The sequence below is a fragment of the Furipterus horrens genome, unplaced genomic scaffold (assembly GCF_987537825.1).
Source record: "Furipterus horrens unplaced genomic scaffold, mFurHor1.1.pri manual_scaffold_5, whole genome shotgun sequence".
Taxonomy (NCBI): Eukaryota; Metazoa; Chordata; class Mammalia; order Chiroptera; family Furipteridae; genus Furipterus; species Furipterus horrens.
Window position 1 is genome coordinate 50,134,085 of NW_028327175.1, and position 25,745 is coordinate 50,159,829.

A 25,745-nucleotide genomic window follows, 5' to 3' on the forward strand; every position below is an offset into this window, starting at 1 on the left:
AAAGAATAAGCAATTCGAAGTCCAACTATACCTGGGTCAGAAATCAGCTCCATCAGTCACGCACTGTGTAACCTCAAGCAACTTACATCACCTCTTTGAGCCTCAAAGCCTGATCAAAATGATCAGCCTTGCCTTAGCTGATGTGACTCAGCAGATTGAGTGCTGGCCTGTGAACCAAAGGCTCATCAATTCAATTCCCAGTCAGGGCACAGGCCTGGGTTGCGGACATGCAAGAAGCAACCACACGTTGATGTTTCTCTCCCTCTCTTTCTCTCTCCCTTCCCTTCTCTCTAAAAATAAGTAAATAAAATATACATTTTTAAATGATCAGCCTCATTAAAATGAAGATGATGATACATATCTGGGAGGGTTGTGGTAAAATTAGATTAGAGAGTACATAAAAAACATCCAGCACACAGTAGGATCTCTGTAGATGTTAGTTCTATGTCCAGCTGAGCCATATGCCTCAGCCCAAATGGCCACTTTGGATTACTTCTTTAGTAATCCAAAGGCTCGTATTTGATCCCACTGGCCTTACCCACCTCCAGTGCTCTTTTTGCCACTGAAGAGATGGGGGAAATGGAAACAAATATTAAGTAGACTGCAGTGCATGAGTAAAAACCCAGGCAAGGAGTGTGTGAGTCACTGGGTATTGACCAAGCAGACACTGTTCCCTACAAACCAACTGCTCAGGTGAAGGCACTGTGCCCATCCCATGGTCTAGCTGGGTGCCCTACAACTGCCTGATAACACCAGCCCAAATGAAGCAAAATCCTGAACCGCAAATTGGGTTTTACACGTAGTCATGAAAAGTGGTGGAAATGAAGACTTCCAGTGAGTTACCTGGTTTTACTGAACACTAATAGAGAAAACAAAATGTATCATTCCAAAGTGAGAAGAAGGTAATTTTACTCTTTCTGAAGAACCAAGTGGTTTCTACTTTTCACTTTACTTTCTAAGGTTCTACCCTTTTGTTGCCATAGATGTTTTCATTTGGAAATTTTTTCCTGCCAATGTAACAAGGTTAGAATCGCCGTCTTCTGAAAGAAGCTAAGTCAGAATGCCGAATTCTTTATAAAATCCATCTCTTGCATTCACAGGTAAGGGTGTGGTGAGCAAATAGATAATTTTACTCTCTAAATCATACCTTCCTCATTGTCGAATGTATTTCAAGTTCTTTAATCAAAGCATATGAATTTTATGGTTTCAAAACTGCTTGTCATCTTGCTTTCCTTTTAGCTAATTGATTTGTTTCTTGAATGTCAGCTCAGAAATCAAAAGTCTGTCATCCCACAAAGAGATAAATAAAGAGAAAAACCACTAAAAGGAAACAGAGAGAGACAAGGAGGGTTCCTGCGCAGAGAAGCCACAGTGGCCCCCAGCCACAAAGTCCTCAGCGCTCACCTTGCCGTTGTACCAGATGCTTTCATTTCCCTCTGGATCCACATCGTCTGTCGCCAAGGTGAGGCAGACCAGTCTCCGTTTCAGCCCCTTGGCTTTAATCTGTTTCAGTGCTTGCTTTCCTATGAAGTCCGCTGGCTGCGGGAACCCAAGATAATGATGATGAATGAATGCTCAAATGCTGTGACAAGGTTAGAGATGCAAGCATTTAAATTTGTCTTTGCTATTTTCTCACCAATTACACATTCAATAAAAATACAGATTGGATCAAACATCTAGACAAATATTTCTTAGTCCTCCAATGACAGTATCAGCCACCTACTTCTGAGTAGGTTAGACTTAAGAGTAATAACTTGTGATAACAATTCTACCAAAACTACCTAGGCAGAAAAACATAACGTATTCTATTGCGATGGTGGATTATGAAAGTGACCCTTACATCTAATAATTCTGGGCAGTGGCCTGACTGGTGGGGAGCAAAGCACTACTAAGTTTCTACCTATAGTAAGCCTTTTACAAGAAGGAAATTCACTTTTTGAAAAATGATGCCAAAAACAACCCAGAAATGCCTCATGTCTTTTTCATTCTTCAGAATAATGGTCTGGGGAATGTATTAACCTATTGAGTGGCACTCATTAGTTCATTCAGAGAATAAATGTATTGAGCCCCTGTGTGAGGCACCATGCTAAGCCCTGTGTGGGTTACAAAATTAGTCAGACATAGACATTTTGATCAAAAAGCTTATTCTCTAACATTGCACATTTCAACCTTTATCCCTTCCTTCCCCGCAACACATGACAGATGACATTCCTATTCCTGATACATCCCTCTGGGCAAACTCAGGGCTATTCCCAATGCAAGGCAACTGAGTGAGAGTGACATTGCGACAGGGATAACCTTGAATCCATTCTCATGGGTGGAAAAAAGGAGGAATCCTGCAAACTTCAGGACTTTCACATTTATTAATAATACCTTACAATGAACAGGTGAGCAATAACGCATCAGTGGAGACACTTAGTAAATCAAAGAGATAAAATTCTACCCAACCAGAATGCTAGGGAAGTGTGAGACTCTAGTCAGAGTCAAAGAGCAGGAAGAGTTCAAAGGACGGATCGCTGGGGGAAGGAGGCTACATTAAGTGTGCTCAAACCAGCATCTCCTATCTGACAGGGAAAAGTGGGAATTCGTGATATACAAATCACATCTCTGTGAATCAGATTTAATTAGGGTTACAGTGTGGAAAATTAAATTCTCAAAACAGTTCTCATATGAAGACTAACTACCCTCCAAAAGAAATGAAAGGGAACATCTTTAATTTCTTTATTGGCAAAAAAGAAAAAAAGAGGAAAAAATATTTTGTGTCAAAAATGTCCTCTGTCACCAACATTTAGGATTTATACAGCTCTTCCTCCACACAAAATGTTTTGGATTGAAGCAATGAGTCCCCTTAGCCTCTTGGTTAAGCAGCAAGAGGGGTCCTCACACACTCTCTGCCTGAGAACCCCAGTTCACTCCTTTATTAACTCAGAACTTTTAGCATAGGCCCAGAATGAAATATGATTTCTGTGGCTATTGCAACTTTAAATTGCTGACCTGCACTGGAAGCTAAAGAAAGTTTCCACTGGCCTAGATTAAAATAATTGCAAAATGAAAGTCCAATTCTTTTCCTTTCCCCCATGTGATCCAGATGGTAAGACCCAACTATAAAGTTTTATTATGAAGCCAGATAAAAATTCAAAGACAGCTAGACCCCATATTACTTAAGACAGGAATATTAGGGAAAATCAAAATAAACCCAAAGGAAGAGCTTGATTCATTTGAATTCATATGTGAGAAAAATTTATGATAACAAAAGTCATAAACCAAAGTTCATTATAGTTAAAAGATAAATACGTAAATATAGAAAGAACTCTATAACAATAGCACTTTATTTTTTTTGCTCTCTTTTTAAAAGAAGACTTACATTACAGATAAATAGTGACAAGGGGTTCATTTTAGAGTTCCTGTCTGGTCTCACACTTTATTGTGTGAAAAAGTGCTTACAACAATATTGAGAGGCCAATACACATTGTATATAGTGTGATCTGTGGAAGGCCAGGAGATTGTAAATAGTTTATCTCCTGTTATGCAATCTGAATCTATACTGTTAGAGATTCATTTAGATCTTGAAGGTTCTGGGTCTCCCTGAGTCCCTATTAAAGCATTTTCTTTCAATTGTTTACTCAAATGTTATTATCCCCCTGCTGTGTCATATACTGTTAGGCACCAGGTATTCAGAGCTAAATAGAACATGGTGTCATAGCTTCTGGGAGGCTGCTGAGGAGATGTGACCTCTTCCCTCCACATCACACAACATGCCCACTCTTGATATTCTTAGACATAAGACTTGGGTTCTGGGAATTCTGGTAGAGTTTTAGCAAGCCCATTAAATCTGCTCCCCCATCAGTAACTGCCGATGGTAGCAACTGCCGGTGTCCTTCAAAGATATCTCAGCCTGCTGGCAAGGCTTGTGTCCTTCTAAGATGTCTTAGCCTGCTGACAAGAATTTTGCAACTTTTCTGTTTTAGTAGGCCCCTCTGTTCTCAGAGCCAGTTCCCCCCAAGCCATCTACGGAGAGTCCCTTCAAATCCTTCCCCTCTAATCCCCATTAAAACCCTCTGCCTTTCTTTAGTTCACTGCTCGTACCTTAGGGTCTCAGTCCACCTATTCCAGGTGGCCAACTAAATCTTTTTAGACTCGGGGGCTGTTCTCCTGTCATTTCTCCTCCTACTCTCACCAGACTTAACAGAAATTATTATATCACCTTGATGTTCTAACATGTCAGAGGAAAGGAGAATAATTTGAGATTACTGAAACATGGTAGAACAGGACACATGATAGCATATAAGTCAGCAATACCAATCTGAAACATGATTCAGTGTTGGTTCTGTTGGTTCAGTGAGAGTCACAACATTTTGTAAGTTCCAAGTAAGAATGTCTAACGTGTGGAGGCAGAAATGCAAACAAACAGATGCTATGATAGGGGTCTGCACAGTGGGGGCTCAAGAAGGAGTATAATTAATTCCCTTTGGGGTGGGAGAGTGGGACTGTGGTAGCATTTTGTTAGCAACAATTGTGTGGAGGAAGTAGTTTGAACTGAATCATTGAAGATGAGGTTTCATAATAACTATTGTCTGTGTAGCCTTTTCCAAAAGTTCTTACACTTACATTATAATTTGATCTTTGCAAGAACCCATAGATGGTGGATTTGGGGTCTAAAAGAAGAGAGTGAACTCGGCCAAAGAAATCAACAAACTGGTTAAGAAAGAAGCTCTCAGGAGTCCCAGCTACTATTTTCATCTTCTATGAGGGGCTTCCACTGAGCTGCTTAAGCTGACATCTGCTACCCCTTTGGAGGGGCTGTGGTGAAAGGTGACCACAACAGAGCCTTCAGAAATGGGTCCTTTGGGGGTGCTGGATGAGAGCTGTTGCGGCAGGTGCCAGGGGGTTGAGGAAATAAGATATGCTGGAAGAGGAGCCTAATTCAACCTTTGCCAAATTCATAGTCTCACCAAAGTCCAAGGGGAGACATAAGGTACCAGCTTATCACAAGAAAGAGGAAACGATCCCAGAATATTTCCTTTAGAAGAGAAAAATTAAAGTAATGAATTCAATAAAAAAGAAATAATGTTAATAAATATTTACAATGTATTGAGCACTTGCTTTGTGCTATACACAATGCTGAGGGTTGTACATTCATGAACTCATTTAGTCCTTATGGCATTCTTATGAGATAGATAATTTTACCCTGGTTTATGAAAGAGAAATGCCCAGCAAAGTTAAGGCTCAGTTACACGGCAACATAACTCAGCACCTTTAGATTTGATCCATATGTATATTTTAATGACTGTACCTGGAGACAGACCATCATTGGTAGACACAGCTGGTATAAATACTTTAAAAACATTTCTTTTAAATTGTTTCTAGGTAGCCTAAACCTATTTGAAATACATTCACTATACAATAATATTTTTGTATTACATAAAAGGATTTTAAAATACCCTGAAGGCTAATGTTAATGAAGTTTGACATCTTTAGTTATATATCCCTGAATTAGGAAGTGATCTTGTTAGAAATATTATTCTCAGACATGAATGAAAACAATACTCTAACAAACAACAAAAACCTAAGTAAATGTAAGGAACACAGACTTAAAACACAGAGAAGAGATGACACCTGCTCCTCGAGACAATTCCCCTTCCCAGCCACCCTTGTGCCTGACTTGGGAAGATTTAAAGTGGTGCAGTGGCACTTCATTCTCGTTTTCCTTGGTTTTCCTCCCAAGATGGTAGATTTTACTCTATTGTACAGTTATTCATTATAAATGAGAGAGGGAAATATGGCTAAAAGTACGTGCTGTGATTAAAATTGGTGCTTTCAAGATTACTTGAGAACAGAAGTACATTTCTTTAAGAGTCACTGTCAAATTAACTATATAAATAGCTATTCATGTCTTTGAGAAACATAAATATCTGGGACACTGAGACTATAGCTTAAAAATAGTCTTGGCTTACATATTTTTAATTTATTAATTTTAAAGAGCAATAAGAACGATTAAAACAGGCACCTGTGATACATACTAAATATAACATCCACATAGATGAAAACATTAAGTAGATTTTAAGTGAAATATAATTACTCATCTTTTATTAGCTCTTTTAAAACCACACATGTTAACTAAAAGTATATGGAAATGAAATAAATTAGTATATTTTGGTCACAATTCTCAGGGCAATGGAGAGTTCTCAGATGTAGCTAAAATCAAATTCAATAGTGGAACTTCAGTTCTCAAACTTAATTCGTTTGAGAAAACCGTTCAAGACGCAATTCAGTTGAAAACTGAATCTCCTTTGTTTGTGGCCTGAGAAACAAGTGACTGATCATACAGGTATTAGCATGAAAGGGTTGTTGGGTAGAGAATCAAGACTTGAGGTTTTATTAGACAACCAAGACATAGTTTCCTTAAACAACTTAATTGAGAACCAAGACATTCTAGAACCAAGGTCTGACGGTAGTAGCAGAAGGAAGGTTCTCATATAGAGTCAGGGTAGTAGGCTTTCACAGGTCAGGAGAGGAATTTTAAAAATCTAAGTTTTGGGCCTTTTTTGTTTCATATACTTGGAGTGTGTACCCATCATGAAATTCAAGGAAGTCACCAGTTTGATAAAAAATTTTTGGCCCAAACCCCTTTAACCTAAATATTAAAAGGTTCCAAAGGCATAAGACAATCCTGTAACATCCTGGCTCCCAAGAAAGCCCTCCTTAGAAACCAGGCACAGCACTGGTGGTGGAATTTTGTTCCTACTTTTACAGATGGAAGCGAGCCCCCATTGTATGGGTTTTATGACTTTTGCTAGATTCAATGTTAAAGAGAATATTTACTTTTCAGTTTCTGAATCTAATGACTCAAACAAAAATGGGGCAATGGACTTGTGGCTTTGTCTAATGTACATCCATGTTTAGCAATGCATTACATCCATGCATTAGCAATGATTACAAGATAGAGTTTTCCTAATAGTTTTCAGCTCTCTAAAGTGAGGAACACTTACCCACTTGGTGTTTTATGTATAGTGCTCAAGTCTAAATGCAAAGTAAGTAACTATTTTAAAAATGAGAAAAACATGAAGAAATGAAGTCTCACCAGTGAGCCAAGATCTTTCTTGCTGAGGTCTTCAAAAAACTGAAAGGATTTTATCTATAGCTCTTTCTTTCATGTCTAAAAGATTTTAGAGTCAATTAAATAAGATGAAAGGGAGCTAACATTTATAAAGGTACCAAATGTTCTTTATCTCACCTAATACTTATAACAAACTTAGGAAGTAGATAGTTTTTTCATTTTAGAGATGAGAAAACTGAACTGCTTGCAGGTTAAGCAACTAGTTTAGCTTTAGAACCAGTGCGTGGCAGAACCATGATTCAAACCCTTCAACAAATACTTACTAGGCCCCTGCTAATTATCACACAGTTCTAGCCCTAAGGATCCTTGGCACCTGTTCTCTAGGGGCTCACAGTCTAGTTGAGGAAGCAGTCAGTGTTATGAGGTGTGATAAGTATCTCATTGGTAAGTAAAGGGTGGTACAGGAGAGGGATTCCCAATACACCCCTGGCTTTAATTATCACCTATTATATGAATCATCCAAATCCATACTTTTCAGACCAGAGGTATCCAAACCCATATGCTCAGCTGCTGCCTGTGACTCTCCACTTGGCTGTCCCGGAGCTCTGCAACTGCACAAGTCCTTCCAAACTCCTCCTCTGCACTCTGCATATATAGTCCCTCATGTGGTCTCCACCCTACCTTCCTAACGTCATCCACACCTCTTTCTTCTCCAATCTATGGCCATTGCCTTTGTTAAAGCCCCTGACATCTCTCCACTGGATTTCTTCAATAATTAGGAAGGTGATCCCCCAGTACCAGGCTAATTCCCCTTTATTTGTTTTCATCAACTAGAGTGTCACTCCTTACTCAGAATCCTTCAATGGCTTTCCAATGTCTCCAAGATATACTCAAAATTCTTTTTTTGTTTTTTTGAGAGAGGGGTGGGGAAGGGAGGGAGAAAAAGAGGGAGAAGAACATTGATGTGAGAGAGAAACACTGATCAGTTCCCTCTAGTATGGTCTTGACCAGGGACTGAACCCACAACCTAGGCATGTGCCCCAACAGGGAATTGAACCAGCAACCTTTCCCTTTGTGAGATTATGCTCAATCAACTGAGCCACACCAGTCATGGTGCACTCCAAATTCTTTAACCTGGTAAGTGAGACCTTTCATCAGGAGGCCCAGCATTTCTCCAGCATCCTCTCTCGACACTGCTTTCAACAACACAATGCTTGCTGGGCATCTGTCATCTGCCAGCCTTGAACCAAGTGTTGGGCATAAAATGGTAAACAAAACACATTTTGTATTTCCAGAACTGGAACCTACAGAGTTTACATTCCATTCAAAAAAAAAAAAAAAAAAAAAAATGGAAGGAAGAAGATAATTACAAGCTGTAACATCCTATAAGGAGAATGTAGCTGCCAATTTTCTTTTCAAAATTATCAAATAAAATCCAACAATATAGAACAACATAATGCAAAACTAAGTGGGTTTTATTCCAAAAATGAAAATTGGATTAACATTTGAAAATCAATAAATGTCATCCACCACATAACAAAATACAAACATATGATTATCTCAATAGATGCAGAAAAAACATTTGCCAAAATCTAATGTTCCTGATATTAAAAAAATCTTTTAGCACTGGAAATAGAAATAAATGCCCTCAACTGATAAAAAGCATCTCTGAAAAACCTGTAGCTAACATCATACTTAAATGAAAGACTGAATGCTTTTCACTTAAGATCAGGAACACGTAGCCATGTCTGCTCTCACCACGTCTATTTAACTTTGTTGAAGGAGGTTCTAGACAGCTCAATAATGCAAGAAAAAGAAATAAAAAGCATCCAGATTAGAAAAGATAAAGCAAAACTTATTTATACATACATTTATTTGCATACTTACTTGTATATTTATTTAAAAACTTATTTTATAAAACATTATTCACGTAGAAATCCAATGAAATCTACAAAAATGTACAATACTAGAACTACTAAGTGAGTTTAGCAAAGTTGTAGAACACAAGATGAATATACAAAAACCAATTGTTTTCTACTTACTAGCAATACAAAACTTAAAATTGAAATTAAAAATACCATTTACAATGGCATCAAAATGAAAAATACAAAAAGATTGCCTAAATAAATTGAGAGGTATACCTTGTTCATGAGTTAGAAGACAAATTGACCTATAGAATGCAAAACCAATCAAAATCCCAGCAGGTCTTTTTAAAAAAAAATAAATTGACAGGCTGATTCTGAAGTTTATGGAGATTCAGAGGACATAAAACAGCTAAAACAACTTTGAAAAAGAACAAAGTTACAGGGCTATCACAGCGTGGTTTGAGCTACAGTAATCAAGACAGTAGGGTAGTGATATCTAGAAAGACAAATATGGACGCTCTTCAACTTACCATTCATTGTAAGTTGAAATATATCAAAATGTATTCAATACACCTAACCTATTGAAGATCATAGCTTAGCCTAGCCTACCTTAAACATGCTCAGAACACTTACATTAGCCTACAGTTGGGCAAAACTATCTTGCTGCCACTGACCAGCACCACAGAGAGTATTATATAGCACATCATTAGCCTGGGAAAAGATAAAAATTCAAAGTACATTTTTTACTGAATGCATATTGCTTTTGTAGCATCAAAAAGATGAAAAATCATTAAGTTGAATATTTGTAAACTGGTGATCATCTGTAGATCAGTAGAACATAATAGAGTCCAGAAACAGACCTAAACATATATGGACAACTGATTTTTGACAAAGGTACAAAGATAATGCAGTTCAGAACTCATAGTCTTTTTAACAAATGGTGCTGAAAAACAATTGGATGTTTATATACTAAAAAATAAACCATATCTTGCACCAGATACGAAACTTAAGTAAAAACGAGTTATAGGCTTAAATGTAAAAAGATGATAAACCCCTAGGAGAAACAACAGAAAATCTTTGTGATTTCAGTTTAGCCAAAAGTTTCTTAGGTATATACAAAAAGCATGATCCATTAAAGAACAAATTGATAAGGACTCTCAAAATTCAAAAAATTAGCCCTGGCTCAGTAGCTAAGTTGGTTAGAGCATCATCCAGATACTCCGAAGTTGTGGGTTTGATCCAGGTCAGGGGAGATACAAGAATCAACCAATGAATACATAAATAAGGGGAACAACAAATCAATCTCTCTCTCTCTCTCTCTCGCTCTAAGATAAATAAATAAAAACTTTTTTAAAAATTAAAAATGTTTGTTCTTTGAAAGATACTATTAGACAAATGAAAAGACAAGACACAGGCTAGGAAAAAATATTTGCAAAGCATGTATCCAGAACTTGTTCCTGGAATACATAAAGAACTATAAAAACTAAAAACTAAAAATAAAATAAATAAATAAAAGGGAATAAAACAACTAAAAGTGAGTAAAAGAGTTGACCAGACACTTCACATAAAAAGAGATAGGGATGGTAGACAAGTACATAAAAATATGTTCAATGTCAAGTCATTAAGAAAATAAATTAAAACTTTGATGAGATACCACTACATACCTCTCAGAAAAACTAAAGTTAAAAAGACTGACCATGACAAGTGATTGGCAAAGATGTGGAGGAATGGAACTCTTGTACACTGCTGGGGGAAATGTAAAATATAAAATGGTACATTAGTTTATAAAACAATGTCTTAAAAAGTTAACACATACCTGACATTTTATCCAGTCACTTCACTCCTAGGTATTTACCCAAGAAAAAAGAAAGCATTTGTCCATACAAAGACTTGTACACAAAGGTTCATAGCCATTTTATCTGTAATAGCCTTAAGCTGGAAACAATTCAGGAGTTAATCAGTATATAAACAAATTGTGGTATATATAGTCTAGTATGAAAAGGGATCTATTGATACACATAATACCACAGATGAGTCTCAAGTTAATTATGTTGAGTGAATACAAAGGGTATATAGTGCATAACATCTATATAAAACTCTAGAAACTGTTAAGTAGTCTATAGTGACAAAAAGTTTCTAATGCCTGATGGAACCAATGGGGGCTGTCCCTGAGCCCCTGAGGATGGACAATCCAGGTGAGTTGCTGGGAAGCACGTGTGTCAGGATCTGTCCAGGTGAAAGTGAATATGTTCTGAGAGTCGGGGTGCAGGGGGATGGTAAAAAAGTCATCTTTGGGGGCATGTGGGGGGTGTAGGGAGGGTTGGGAGGTAGGGATTGCAAAGGGACATGAACAAATCTCTAGGGATGAGGAACATGTTCACCATCTTTTTTATTTATTTATTTATTTTCATTTTATTTTTTGGTTATTCAATTACAGTTGTCCCATTTTTCCCCCATTGCTCCCCCGTCCCAGCCCATCCCTTCTCCCTCAATTATATCCCTCCCCATTATCCATGTCCATGAGTCATTCATATACGTTCCTTGACTAGACCCTTCTCTTACTTATCCCCCTTCTCTCCCTCCCCACTCCCCCCTACTGACTACTATTATAGTCTTTGCCTATCTTCATCCTGGTGATGGTTTTATGAGTGCATACGTCCATTAAAACTTAGCAAATGGTATATTTCTAATATCTCAGTTTATTGCATCTTTAGTTAAGCTGTTAAAATAAAAATAATAATAATAAATAAAAGCAATCTAGATAATTATTTCAATTCATTCCTAGACCAGGGTACATGGACTTCCAAATTACAAAGCAGTCAACTAACCAAACACTTAAGCTTATAGGGTGGAATTCTTGACTCATCCTGGAAATTGGGTATATGTTAGGATGATGATTCAATGGCTGTTAGTTTAATCCACTCTGAAAGATGTTTCAGGAATTTGAAGCTTTGTCTCAGCCTAAGTTTTATATCCTCTTTCTTTCCTTTCTATTTCTTTGTTATCATTCAGCAATGGAAATGGGGTAAGAGAATAAGGATGGCTTAATTAAAATGACTCATCTATGTGGCTCATATAGATACCATAGAACTGATATCATCAACAATTCTGCTAGCTGGTATTTCGTAGAATTTTAGACATGGCAAGGGAGCTCTTATTTTACAGATTAGCAATCTCAGGTACAAAATGAAATTAAATAGTTTTCCAAAGGCTGCATAGCTAGAATCTGGTGCTTTAAAAACAAAAAAACCCATACTGCCAGTTCCAAAAGGGGTAAGTAGAAAGCATGTATTAACCAGCAAACTAGCCAAAATGGGTCATACATTTACTGACTTACTGCCAATCCACTCAGATTCTGTAGCACCAGCCTCTGATGAGTCTACCTGTTTTTCTGCTTTCCTGTTTATTCCTAGGACCACAGCAGGCATGAAGTTGAAAAAAAAAAAAAAAAAAAAAGCTAAGACAGTGGTTCTCAATCTTCATTGCATAATAAAACCAAGAATCCTAGACCCTATTATCCCCTACCTCCACCCATTTGGTTTGGGTAAGTAATTGTTCTCAAACTTGAGTGTGAATCAGAATCTCCTGTCATAGATACAGAGAACAGACTGGCGGTTGCCACAGAGGGCAGGGTGGGGTACTGTGTAAAAAAGGTGAAAGGTTTGAGAAGTACAGATTGGTAGTTATAAAACAATCATGGGATGTAAAGTACAGCATTGGAAATACAGTCAATAATATTGTAATAACTATGCATGGTATTAGAACATAGAAACACTTTGTAAAGTACATTATTGTTTAACCACTATGCTGTATACCTAAAACTAATAAAAAATAATATTGAATGTAAAGGGTAATTGAAAAAATTCTTTAAAAAAAAAGAATCTCCTGGAGGACTTGTGAAAACAGACTGTTGGGCCCCCAGTTTATGATTTTGGGGGTCTGGGATGGTTGCCCAATACCAGATCCCACGGTAGCATTGATGGGACTAGTCTGTGAACCACACTTTGAGAACAACTGGGGGCACAGCATCAGTAATTTTTTTAAAGTTCTCCAAGACAGAAAAGTTCAGCCAGTTGAAAAATCATTGATTTAAAACAATCATTCTCAATCTTTTCTGGAATCATTTGGGGAATTAAAAAAAAAATAACTGATGTCTGAGTTCTTGCCCAAGATTCCTTTTAAATTGATCTGGTATGTGGCCTGAACCTCAGGATTTTTTAAAGCATCATAGGAAGAAGTTGAAGAAGATACAAATACATGAAAACATACTGTGTTTATGGATAAAAAGAATTAACATCATTAAAATGTTCATACTGCCCTGACCAGTGTGGTTCAGTTGGTTGGATGTCCTCCTGCAAAGGGAAAGGTCGCCAGTTTGATTATCAGTCAAGGCACATGCCTAGGTTGTGGGTTCAGTCCCCAGACAGGGCATATACTAGAGGCAACCAATTGATGTTTCTCTTTAACATTGATGTTTCTCTCCTTCTGTTTCTCCCTCACTTCCCCTCTCTCTAAAAGTAAATAAATAAAAATTCAAAAAAATGTTCATACTACCTAAAGCAATCTACAGATTCAACACAATTCCTATTATTAAGACACTGATGGCGTATTTCACAGAACTGGAACAAATATTCCAAAAATTTATACAGAACCACAAAGACCCCAAATAGCCACAGCAATCTTGAGAAAGAAGAACAAAGTTGGAAGAATCATGCTACCTGATATCAACTATACTAAAAGGCCACAGTAATTAAAAGATCATGATACTGGCATAAAAACAAACATATAGATCAATGGAACAGAATAGATAGCCGAGAAATAAAGCAATGTCTTTATGGTCAAATAATATTTGACAAAAGATGCAAGAACATATAATAGAGTAAAGATAACCTATTCATTAAAAGGTGTTGGGAAAATTGGATAGATACATGCAAAAGAAAAATGAAGCTAGACCATCTACTTACACCATACACAAGAATAAACTCAAAATGTATTAAAGACTTAGAAGTAAAACTCAAAACCATAAAACTAGAAAACACATAGGCAGTAAAACCTCAGACATTTCTCATAGCAGTATTTTTTCTGATATATTGCCTCAGACAAGGGAAAGAAAAGGAAAAAAATGGGGCTACATTTAAATAAAAAGTTTTGCACAGCAAAGGAAATCATCAACAAAGTGAAAAGACAGCCCACTGAATGGGGGAAGATATTCATCAATGAGACAACTGATAAGGGGTTAATATCCAAAATTTATAAAGAACTTACACAACTCAAAAAAAAAAAAAAAAAAAGAAACACTCCAATTAAAAAATGAGCAAATGACCTAAATAGACACTTCTCCAGAGAGGACATACAGATGGCCAATAGACATATGAAAAGATGCTCAATGTCACTAATCATCAGAGAAATGCAAGTTAAAACCACAAGGAGATGTCACTTCACACCTGTCAGAATGGCTACCATCAATAAATCAACAAACAAGTGCTGGCAAGAATGTGGAGAAAAGGGAACCCTAGTGCACTTTTGTTGGGAATGCAGATTGGTGCAGCCACTGTAAAAAGTAGTATGGGGTTTCGTCAAAAAACTAAAAAATGGAAGTGCCTTAAAACCTAGCAATTCCACTTCTGGAAATGTATCTGAAGAAACCTGAAATACTGATTTGAAAGAACATATACATCCCCATGTTCATTGCAGTGTTATTCACAAGAGCCAAGATTTGGAAGCAGCCTAAGTGCCCGTCAGTAGATGAGTGGATAAAAAAGCTGTGGTACATTTACACAATGAAATACTATTTGGCCATAAAAAAGAATGAAACCTTACCCTTTACAACAGCACAGATGGACCTGGAGAGTACTTTGCTAAGTGAAATAAGCCAGTCAGAAAAAGACAAGTACTATATAATTTCATTCATATGTGGAATCTAATGAACAAAATAAACTAACAAACAAAATAGAATAAGACTCATAGATGCAGAGAACAGACTGACCACTCTCAGAGGGGAGGGCTGTTGGGGGCTAGATGCAAAGAGTGAAAGGATTAAGCAAATTAAATAAATTAAAAATATATAAATAAATAGAAGAATACACTGCTGAACATAGTGTGTGGAACGCTGGTAGCTTCTTCGAAATATTACTATAATATAATGTCATTTCCTGGGGGAGCATGGTAAAAAATATTGTTTGCAAATAGAAAAAATAAAAAAAAGCACTATATGACTTAAAAGAATCACACTCCGGATGGTTCTAACATGCAGCCAAGACTGAGAGTCACTGAAAATTTTCTGCTTTTTCAATTCCTACTACTGCTTACCTAAAATCTTCCCGACAGAGTTGGGAAGCATATTAGAAATTCCTTTCTAACTTGTTGTCTATCAACAATGACCTATTCTACTTTGATGTTCTAAAACTGCTAATATTATTTATTGAATACTTAGGATGTTGTAGGTTTGCTAATAAGCTCTTTGCTGCTGTCCTGTTTTTTTCTCCCTGAATAGCTATGCTTGAAATAATTTTTCCTTAGAGAGCGAGCCTATATTTTCTAGAATCAATGTTGATTTCTAATTTGTGATTACTATATATTACATTTTATTTCATTTCTACCGGTTAGAAGCCCAAGTCAATAAAAGAGAGGGAGAGAAAGAAAGTGATGGGGAACCTTACAGAAAAAAATTATTCTGATCTGCTTAAACACATTACACTTAGTACTTGATTCTCTGAATCTTGGCCAAGATTCTCTGGAAATGCACAGATATTCAGTAATTCCAAGAGAAAAATTCCAAGAATACACATGATTCCATTTTAAGGCAGCTAATTTTTCTTCTGCCCTTGATTAGTACATTTCTTTCATTTCCAACTTCTAAAAAATGCCACTTTTTTCCCCAAAAGTAACTTCCTTTAGAAGAATTCTAATACGAGTAAGAATAGTGATATCAGTTGTTTCAGATAAAGGGGTTCTGGCTGAGGAAATGTAAAAATATACACAAGATTCAACTATTTTTACCTGCGTCGCAGTTGTGGGTAACGCTTCCTCTCCAGGCCCTGCGCTCACTCTCCACAAGATGGCACTGTTCTGTTCTACTAAACAGCCCTTCTCGTATGGACGGTATTTTCATAATTAATGTTAAGAATGTTTCCTACAGTTTTAGTTCCTGAAATACCATCTGTTTCAAGTTCCATGGGATCTGAGAGCCACCAGGAGTTCTATCTTTATCTTTTAGACCTGTGGTGTAGCAAGGTGTTTAGTAAACGAAACTTAATAAATGTTGACTAGATGGATGAATTGTAATGCCACCAGGGAACCGAAGCTCAAACAACTCTAAGTATTAAGCAAGGCAAGTGCCATCACACCATCTTCCTCTGCCATCCAAAATTCCTCCAATATTCCATTTTTCTTTTCCCTGCTTTTGTACCAGTTTCACAAGAACTCAGTTCATCCTAATAGAGCATAATGGTCCATCTCCTCACTCACCTATTATAATTTTCTTTATTAAATGGGCAAAGCAGCTATTCTGATCCTACCATAAAACACAGAATTTGTTATAACAAAAACATGACCATGGGAGGTATCGATGCATTAAGTTGAGTTCATGTAAATTCTGTATCCAGAAAAAGGAATTCCTGGACAGTTATTCAAGACGGATAAGCTTGTTATGGGAAAGAGCCTCATTGGGGAAAGGGATGGGTCAGAAAGCACCACAGTGAGGCCAGAGCTCAGCCTGGGCTGACCCTACTGACTGCACCCAGGTCTCTGCTTCTCTGTCTCTCTCTCTGTGCTTTGGTTTCCTCGCACTCATATGAGGAGGCGGTACTGAGTGGTCTCCAGGGACCCTCCTAGCTATGACACCATTGCATCCCCATGTTATTTTTTTTCATTTATGGCTTATACAATCATGTGTAAATGCTTAAGGGCCAAGTAGGGAATTCTACATAGAGGCATACCTGGTTTTATTGCTGTTCACTTTATTGCACTTCACAGGTGTCATGTTTTTTTACCAATTGAAGGCAAAGCTCTCTATCAGCAGAGAGGTTACAGCTCGCTTTATTGCAATACTCAGGTATTGAGGCCTTGCCTTCAATTGGTCTAAATAAATAAATAAGTAAATAAACCACTATCAACAGCACAATATCTGTGAAGAGCAACAAAGCAGAGTAATAAAACCTGGTATGACTGTAGGATCCAACCTATTCACCTGCTTTGGAAATGAGCAAACATCACTATGGCCAGGTTGGCACCCACTAACCACGTGGGTCAATATAATTGGAAAACACTGGCTCAGGCTGGTCCAGATGCTTGTGCTACATGGACTTTCACCCAATGAAAACATTAGAAATTAACTTTGTGACACCAGAATGAGAAGCAACAATTTGGAAATCATGAAAACACACCACAAATCAAAATCATTATCTGTTAAACAACCAACTTAATTCTGAGCTGAGTTTTGGTTATTGAAATAATTTAGAGGAACTACTAAATACACACTCCACACCTGCTGATAACCATAAAGGGAATTTTAAAATCAATTTCCAATACAAAGAGATAATTTATTTGTGCTTTATTCCCAAACAATAATACACAAACACTGAAGCAAAAGAGACAGTTATCTATTTACCTATTGGTGACCAACCACAGAACTTTAGTGCTTTCAAGAGCCAGGCCATCTTTGTCCTTATTTTAAACAGCTAAACTAAGACTTCTGTTATCAGAAGGAGCAGGCTGCTGCTACGGGCTGCTTGAATTGCAAGCACCTGCTTCCTCTGGTCTGGAGGCAGATGGTACATCATAAAAATAAAAGTCACGGGGAATATGCACAGAAAGATACTCCCTTTAAAACCCTTAAGGAGAAGGCTCTTTTTCCTAATATCTACTACTGTAAATACCCATGTTTATGTTACTATCTTAGCTCAGAATTAGGGAACTGATGCAAAGGCATTAAAAAAGTTTCCTCAGCCTGACTCATATGCATGTGCTCACATGTTTCCATAGGATGGGAAAACGGCCTTCACTTTAGCTTATTAGCACCTACAGCAAGACAGTTTGTTTTTGGAACTCTCACAGTGTCCTAAACAGCAACAGATGCTGTTCTAACCTACAGCCTAGCCTCGACTCTACCCAGTTCTTTCATAGTAGCCAAGACACTGCTCGATGGGTGTCTGAGTCAGCGGGAGCTGCTCTAACAAAGTACCACAGGCTGGGTGGCTTAAACAACAGGAACTTATTTCTCACAGTTCTGGAGTCTAGCAAGTCCAAGAGCAAGGTGCCGGCCCATTCAGTGCCCTGTGAGTGTCCTCTTCCTGGCTTGCAGATGACCACCTTCTCGCTGTGTCCTTACATGTACAGAGAGCAAGCTTCTGGTCTCTCTTCCTCTTCTCATAAGAACATGAATTCCAACATGGAGGTCCCTCCTCATGATCTCATCTGAACCTAATTACCTCACAATGGCCCCACCTCCAAATAGCATCATGTTATGGGTTTAACGGCCTCAACACATTAATTTTGGATGGATATAACATTCAGTCTCTAGCAATGAGATAAGCTCATATATATATTTATTTATTTATGGGCTTGTATAGATAAGCTAAGCTGTGAGAAATTGGCCCCATAATATGCTTTTCCACAGTAATTATGTAGTGTGGTGCGTCTCACACTTTAGGTGCATCAGAATCCCCTGCAAGCTTGGTAAAGCAGATTTCTTGGCCTGGCCCCCAGAGATTCTGATTTAATAGCTCTGGGGTAGAACCTGAGAAATTGCATTTCTAACAAGGTCCCAGATGATGCTGTTGTGTTTGGCTGAGAATGCACTTTGAAAACCACTGATGTAGGAGTTCCCTTCAGAAAGTTAGTATCAGTTATGATTGTCTGGGTCTGTACTGGCTTCTCAGTAAATACCTATTTTATGCTGAGCACATTTGAAAAGTGTCATTTGCTTATACTCAGATATTGCACTTACATACAGAGATTCTTAATAAGCAGATGGATGATCTGCTGAGGCCAGGCTGCTCTGTGCTGTGAGCACCCAGGGAGAGTCAATTAATGCCGTATGTCTGACTAGCTGATATGCAGCTTCACAAGTCACCAGGTTTTACAAGAGTGTCTGGCGACATCTTATCCTTACTCATTTTTATCTCAGAATGTAGATTTTGTCTTTAAAGCTGCTGGATTCAGCTATATTACTGCTACAGGCACACTGCAAAAGGTTGAACTGTTAGCATATTTTGGCAAAGCTTAACATGAAGCACTTGAGCAATGATTAGAATTTCTGTTCAACTCATTTGTCCTATAATCACACAGTTGAATTTTAAAGCAAGGCTCTGTCATGAAACAGAATAATTTTAAGATTTACTTCAAGTACACTTTGGAATGTAAACATACCTTATTTATCTTTACAAAATATTCCAGTCCAGCTTCCAAGGGATTTGTATCACAGTTCATCTAAAAGGGAAGCACAGATTTTAAATCTTAGATGAGTGCAAATCGTTTCAGTAACTTTCATGTTTTGTTTTGTTTTTAAGGAAAGATAATATTTTTTTTTATTTTGAATACAGACTGAAAAGAGAAAATTGTGCATTGGTCTTTAAAGTGATTTTTTAAATCTAAAATTCAAATGTACCCTTTTAGTTATTATTTCAATAGCAAACTAGAAACTAAAATTCACAGTTTGTTTCCATGACTTTTACTATAATAAATATCTGGGGGATACCACAATATGATGTTCCTTCCAGAAACCAGACTTTCATATGTTTTTACATAATAATTTTGTGCAATTAGGTTTTGAAATGTTATGAAGTAATGTATTTATCTTACAATTAGCCAGGAATCAGCAGAAGTAGAGGAGGAAACAAATGGTAAGAAAATGACTTCTACAGAGTTCAGAAAAAGAGAAAATGAAAAAATAGAGGCTGAATCTCAATCTTTTCAAATACAGGTGAGTTATTAAAATATACTTCAGGTCAGAACTAAAGCCACTACTTGAGATTAGACCTGAAGTCAATGGCTTTTGTTTGTTTTGTTGTTATTGGTGTCTTTTGCTCCAAGAGAACTTGTCTAAACCCAATAGTGTAGCCAAACTCTTTTTAAAAAGACAACACAGCACTAACCAGAAGAGTGATATAAACTTATTCCACATAATGTAAAATTTAGCCTTATATTTTCTAATTAATTTGAGCAACTCTAACATTAATTTGTATCTGCTCAAGGTTTCAGAATTTATCTGGGAAAAAAAATTACACAAAGCCCAGAAGATTAATTGCTCTACTAACACTAGGGGGCGTGCTGGCACTGTTGGGAAACCCAGGGACCTGGGATGGGAAAAGCTCTTAAAGAGGATGGCTCCCAGAGGATGGCTCCCTGCGAGGAGGCACGAGAGAAATAAAAAAGCAGAAGGATGGAGAAATGCCTAACACCAAAGGCTGCTTCTGCTGCTTCATTCCTTGGGGAGCAGTGTGGGGATAGAGCTGTCCTCTGTTTCTCTCCCTGCTGCAACCTCATCTAAGGCCCACGTTGAAGGCTGGGAATTCCTTAACAGAGCATCTCTCCTGCAAAATGACAACCTGCCCCAGGGCCCTTGCTCTTACAGTAGTGCCAGGAGGCTGCCCCCTCTATTTCAAAGCCCACTTGCTTCTGCCTATAGTTTAAATGCTCAAGGAGCCCTGCCTGTGCTTTCAAACCTCCTTTATTCTCCACTAAATTCATCCTATTATTTACTAGGCATTTTGTAGACTAATATCTATAGCTCTGCAGGAAAAAGATTGTCTCTATTTTATAGGAAAGTAAGCAGAGGCTTTAGAGAGTGAAAGTCACATATGTGGTGGAGGATAAATTCAAACCTGAGACCCCACTCTGAATCCATCCTTTACCACTATTACTCATTTCACCTCTCAAGCCTAAAACCTCAATGTCCTCTTAAAAAACAAACAAACAAGGAATCTGAACAAATGAAGGGGCCCAGAGATAGCCTGCTATATTGGAGATAAAATAGGAGAACAGAGTTTGAACTATTGTTTGGCCTCTTCATATAACCTGGACCAAATTGTTTACTGTTCCTTACTGTGACTGTGTGCAAAATGGGGTTAATGTAGGTACTGTGATTCCCAACCCCTTGCCCAAGAATCACCAATAATCGGAAGAGTTGAAAAGGTAAGTGAAATCATGTATATGAAAATAGTATGTAACTATACAAATAGGAATCCTTGGTTCCCATTACTAATGGTAGAAGTAGGCTAGAAAACACAACCTAGACCATCAACTGTGCGCCTTGGAAAGACGCCTTCTGTTGTTATTTTCCCCAAACGAACACAATAAGAAGAAAATGAGAATGGGCAAAATGAGGGAGGAAGAAGATTTGAAAGGAGGTCCTCCAGCTTTGTGGGGGAGGCAAGCTCCCTCAGAGCAGCCCCAGCTCCACACATAGCCAGAGGTGGATGTCCAGGGCTCTGTCAAGAGGAGGAATTAGGCAGAATAAACATTATGTCATAACTCCACTGAACATTCCACTGAGAAGTTGAAAAGAAAAACCTCTTCTCTTAATTAAAGAAAGTTATCTAATAATACATAATTTTCAGAACCAATGCTAAAGCAGTTAAAACTAGCCTTTATTAAAAATAAAGAATGGAAGAAAAAATAACTAGCCATTATCTAAAAATGAAATGCAATAAACAAAATGTTAATGAAGATGCTAGCATTTCAAACCTCTGACCCCCAGGCTCTGAATGCTTTCTCCAGTCTTAAGGCATTCATGGCATATGTTCCAAAATTGCCAATTCCCTCTGCCTGGCCTGCATCCATGATGAGGTCATACAGAGCCGCAGAATCTTCTCGTCTGTGGTACAGCTCCCAGCCCAGCTCACCTAAAATAAACCCACAAGTGCGGCATCAGATAAGAACAGTGGTCACTAGTTTTAACATGCATTAGTTAAAACACATAAATGAATGGAGACATTTCACTTGGGCAACATAGACACTGCTGAGTTTTTAAAAAGACTGGTTCATTTAAAAACAAACAAACAAAAATCCCACTGCAAAGAAACCTGACATATCACAGATGCATTTGTGCCCAGTCCTGTCTCTCACACAGAGGGCAATATCTAGGACACCTCTTTAAATGATACAGGAAGACTGTAATGCAGGAGTTAATGTCCACCCTTGACCTCAGCTTCATAATGTTGAGTAATTAGCATGGCATAGTTTATCCAGTTGCCCCTTAATGACAAGGTTTAAGAAAATAGGCAACTAATGTTTATTCAAATGATCTGCACTGTGGTCTTCATAGTCTCTAATTTCTCTGCTCCCCTCTTTTTCCCCACTTGGTCATGTCTTTAACACTAGAGCTGTAGGCAAAAAAGAGAGGAAATGAAACCCAGTCCAGTCTGCTTATTTTTTATTCTGTGTGTGTTTTGTTCTGGTCACCATTTTGCCAAGGGGAAGGGGGTAGGGAAGAGGTACATGGACACCAGGGAAAGGCTATGGCCTTTATACTGCGTGTTCTCCTTGTTCTCCAATGTCGAGGGCTTGTGGTGATGTATTTTTCCAAGACACCACCAGAACATGAGCAACATATAACTGAACAAATGCTTGAGCACCAAGTACTCCTTCTGTGAAGGGACAAGGAGGTCTAGAGGAAGTTAGAAGTGAACCCAGAGCACTAATGGGGAGCTAAAGAGCATTGATTCAACTCTGTTTTGAATACCTACTATGTGCAAGGTTAGGGGTTCTATGAAGACTTCCCTAATGCACTTAGAGTCTAGAAAGAAAGCTTGATAGCAGGAATGTTGTAAGAGAGGTGCTTGATACATTCAGTATGGTCTCTATAGGAGATGGTCTATGGGAGACGATCCTGAATGTTCACAGAGTCAGATGGCCTAAATATTGCATCACACCTACCAACTATTCCAGCAGCTGTCATCTTCCCATTCTACCATCTACCCTTACAAATGGTAGGCAAATAGCAAAATTGAAAGTCTGTGGAATGACTTTCTCAGACTAAAAAGTGAATAGGCAGAATTGTCATAAAAGTTGAGCAGGAGAAATCTTCCTCTAAAATTATATGAGGAGAGAAAGAGAGAGAGAGAGAGAGAGAGAGAGAGAGAGAGAGAGAGAGAGAGAGAGAGAGAGAGAGAGAGAGAGAGAGAGAGAGAGCGCTTGATCATTTTTGGTAGCTTCTTTTAAATATGAGAGACTTACTCTAGGTTACTTTCTGCTTCTTACCAGTATAGGATATCCTAATAGCAGTGACAGGAATGTTGGAAACCTTTAAAGACTTGGTTTGAAGAAACTTGAAAACATCATCACTAAGATCTTCAGAGGTCAGTTTCTGAAGGACCTTTCTTGCATGTGGCCCTGCAACTCCAAGAACTCCAAGCTCATCAGTTATGTTTTTAATTTCAACATTGTATCCACCTTTGACTGCTTTTTCTTCAATCCATCTGCAATTGAGTCATAAACACTGTGTTAAATTTTGCTTGAATAATGCATGTTGGTAACATCTTATTTCTCTGAAGACATATTTGTTGTTTAGAATTACCAGAAAGTCCCCAGTGTTGTTTCATATACTCACCTAATTTTCAAATTTGAAGAAACCGAGTCTCAGAGATGTTAACTGATTCTCTATAAACTACCCCCTTATATAAGTTGGGGGTAATTTTTCACAGTACCGAAGGATCCTTCAGTTCAAATGAGCTCTGCCACACAATTATTTTAAATAGTGACAGCCTTATTGCCTTTAAACTAATGACTCAATCTTCAAAAATTAGTTTAAACCCAAATTTTCTCTAATACCTGTAAACAGAAGGCACATTCATGCTACCAAAAGTTAATAATGTGCCTGCCATCAGACAGAATTACTTCGACAATCACAAGGAAAATATAAAAACTCTAAAGACTAGTTTCAATTTCTGTCTTGATGAGTTATCGGAACCCAGTTATAGAGTTTGTTTATAATTTATTGAGCTGTCCCTAGAACTACACAAGTCTACCATAAAATAATCATCTGGATTTTCACAAAGCTAAGCTACTAAAATGGCTCCCAATACATCTTGGATTGGAGGATATAATTCGCAACATTTTATAATTATAATGAGAATCTGTCAGAGTCAAGGTTTCTCCTGCCCAACTTTTATGGCAATTCTATTTACTCTTCGTCTGACATTTATTAAACAAAAATATTCCAAGTGTTTCCGGAACACTATATTGAAGACTACAGATTTTACAGTAGACTAAATAGTAGACTAAAGGTTTATGTGAAGGATAGACTTGGCAGGTCAACAACTTGGATCCAGCTGTTGGCCAGAGAGCACAGAGGATGAAAAGGAGAAGTTTACTGAATGTGAGCATCAGAATAAAAAAGACAGGCTTCAGCAAGTTCCTTTAACCCACACTTCAGTTTCCTCATCTGAAAATGGGAATACTATATCTATTAAGAGAATTAATTAAGGTAATATGTAAAAAAGAGTTCTGACACATTGATGATGCCTAATAATTGGGAGCTGATATTAGAATCAATGCACCTTGTAGAAGGATTACCTGTTGGAGGGGGGCAGGGACAGGATCCCTCACTTTAAATAATTTCCCATAAAGACATGAAGTTTATTTGAAACAATAAGGTTTAAGAATTAAAGCTATACTTTCAACTAATGGTAAAAGAAAAACTCAGTTTAAGATTGAGTCAATGTTTAATCCATACAAAATTTTCTCACTACATGTACACTTACCTAAGATCATGAAGTTCTGACCCAGAACCAGTTATTAATAGAAATTCCCCAGGAGATTGGTGAGAAACAGTCAACTCAGCATAGACTCGACCTTTTGGTGTTAACATGTGACTTATATTTGTAAAACCCACCTACACAAAAGAATGTAAAATTATCTCAGGATGAAACAAAAATCTTATGTATCCTTTTGAAACAACCTGGAAATAAAAATGTGGGTGTCAACAATAAAAAATAGCTGAATCTTATCACTTATATCAATTGTATGAATTATTTGTAAACCTAAGCCCAAGATTAATTTTGAAGTTCTTAGTTTACATTCCAATTATTTGTCATAAAAATTATACTTCAGTCAATTTTAATTCCATTGACGCAATTAAGCAAAGTCATAGGGTCCTTGGATAATACCTCATTCAACAAAATTTAAATTAAAAAATTAGCTAGAATACTCTTGATCAATTGAAGAGTTCTAGTGTTCATATAGAAATCATTAGGTGAGCTAAAATAACATATAGGGTTTTTCGTTTTGTTTTGTTTTGTTTTGTTTTCAATGAGAGGATAGAAAGTTAAGCAGGCTGCAATCCTGGACCTTGTACCATTTTAAGGTTATTTACCTTTGGAATGACATTTGCAAAGAGAAGGTCCAACAATCTGATAGAATCTTGGCCTTTGATGTTAAACTTGCCAAATGGTGACAGGTCAATCACCCCTACTCTTTGCATAACCTGTTGATACTCAGAGCCCACAGGCTCAAACCAGTTTGTGCGGCGAAAACTTGGCCTGAAACACAGTTTATGATAAAACAACTGTCATTTTAAGAAAATTACAGAATAAGGATATTTTAATATACCCCATTCATCTTGTAAATCCCATTTGGAAAAAAAATACAATCTAAAACTCTGGTCTGCAAATCAGATGTATATACTGGAATCTGATTTTTTAAAGTTACTCATATATCCCTTTGACCTACTTCATAGTGAATAAAGTATTTGTTAACTAGAAAATAAGAGGAGATTTGGACTCCTAAATCTGGAAGATAGCTTAGAAGTCAACCAGCTCTGTGGTTTTCAACCTGGTTGATTATTAGTCACCTAAGGAGCATTTAAAATTTTTTCAATTTTTTTG

The 25,745-nt window shown here is 37.4% G+C and overlaps 1 protein-coding gene across 1 annotated transcript in view; it reads right to left on the bottom strand.

The window, feature by feature from the left end:
• The window catches only part of DMGDH (dimethylglycine dehydrogenase), a 58,618-nt gene that overhangs the window by 7,854 nt on the left and 25,019 nt on the right, over positions 1-25,745 (bottom strand). Inside the window, exons 10-15 of the mRNA XM_090276410.1 lie at positions 25,235-25,400; positions 24,624-24,754; positions 23,122-23,339; positions 21,607-21,764; positions 19,291-19,350; positions 1,405-1,539 (exon numbers count right to left, since the gene is read on the bottom strand). Coding sequence (XP_090132536.1) covers positions 1,405-1,539; positions 19,291-19,350; positions 21,607-21,764; positions 23,122-23,339; positions 24,624-24,754; positions 25,235-25,400 — 868 coding nt within the window. The remainder of the gene's footprint in view (positions 1-1,404; positions 1,540-19,290; positions 19,351-21,606; positions 21,765-23,121; positions 23,340-24,623; positions 24,755-25,234; positions 25,401-25,745) is intronic.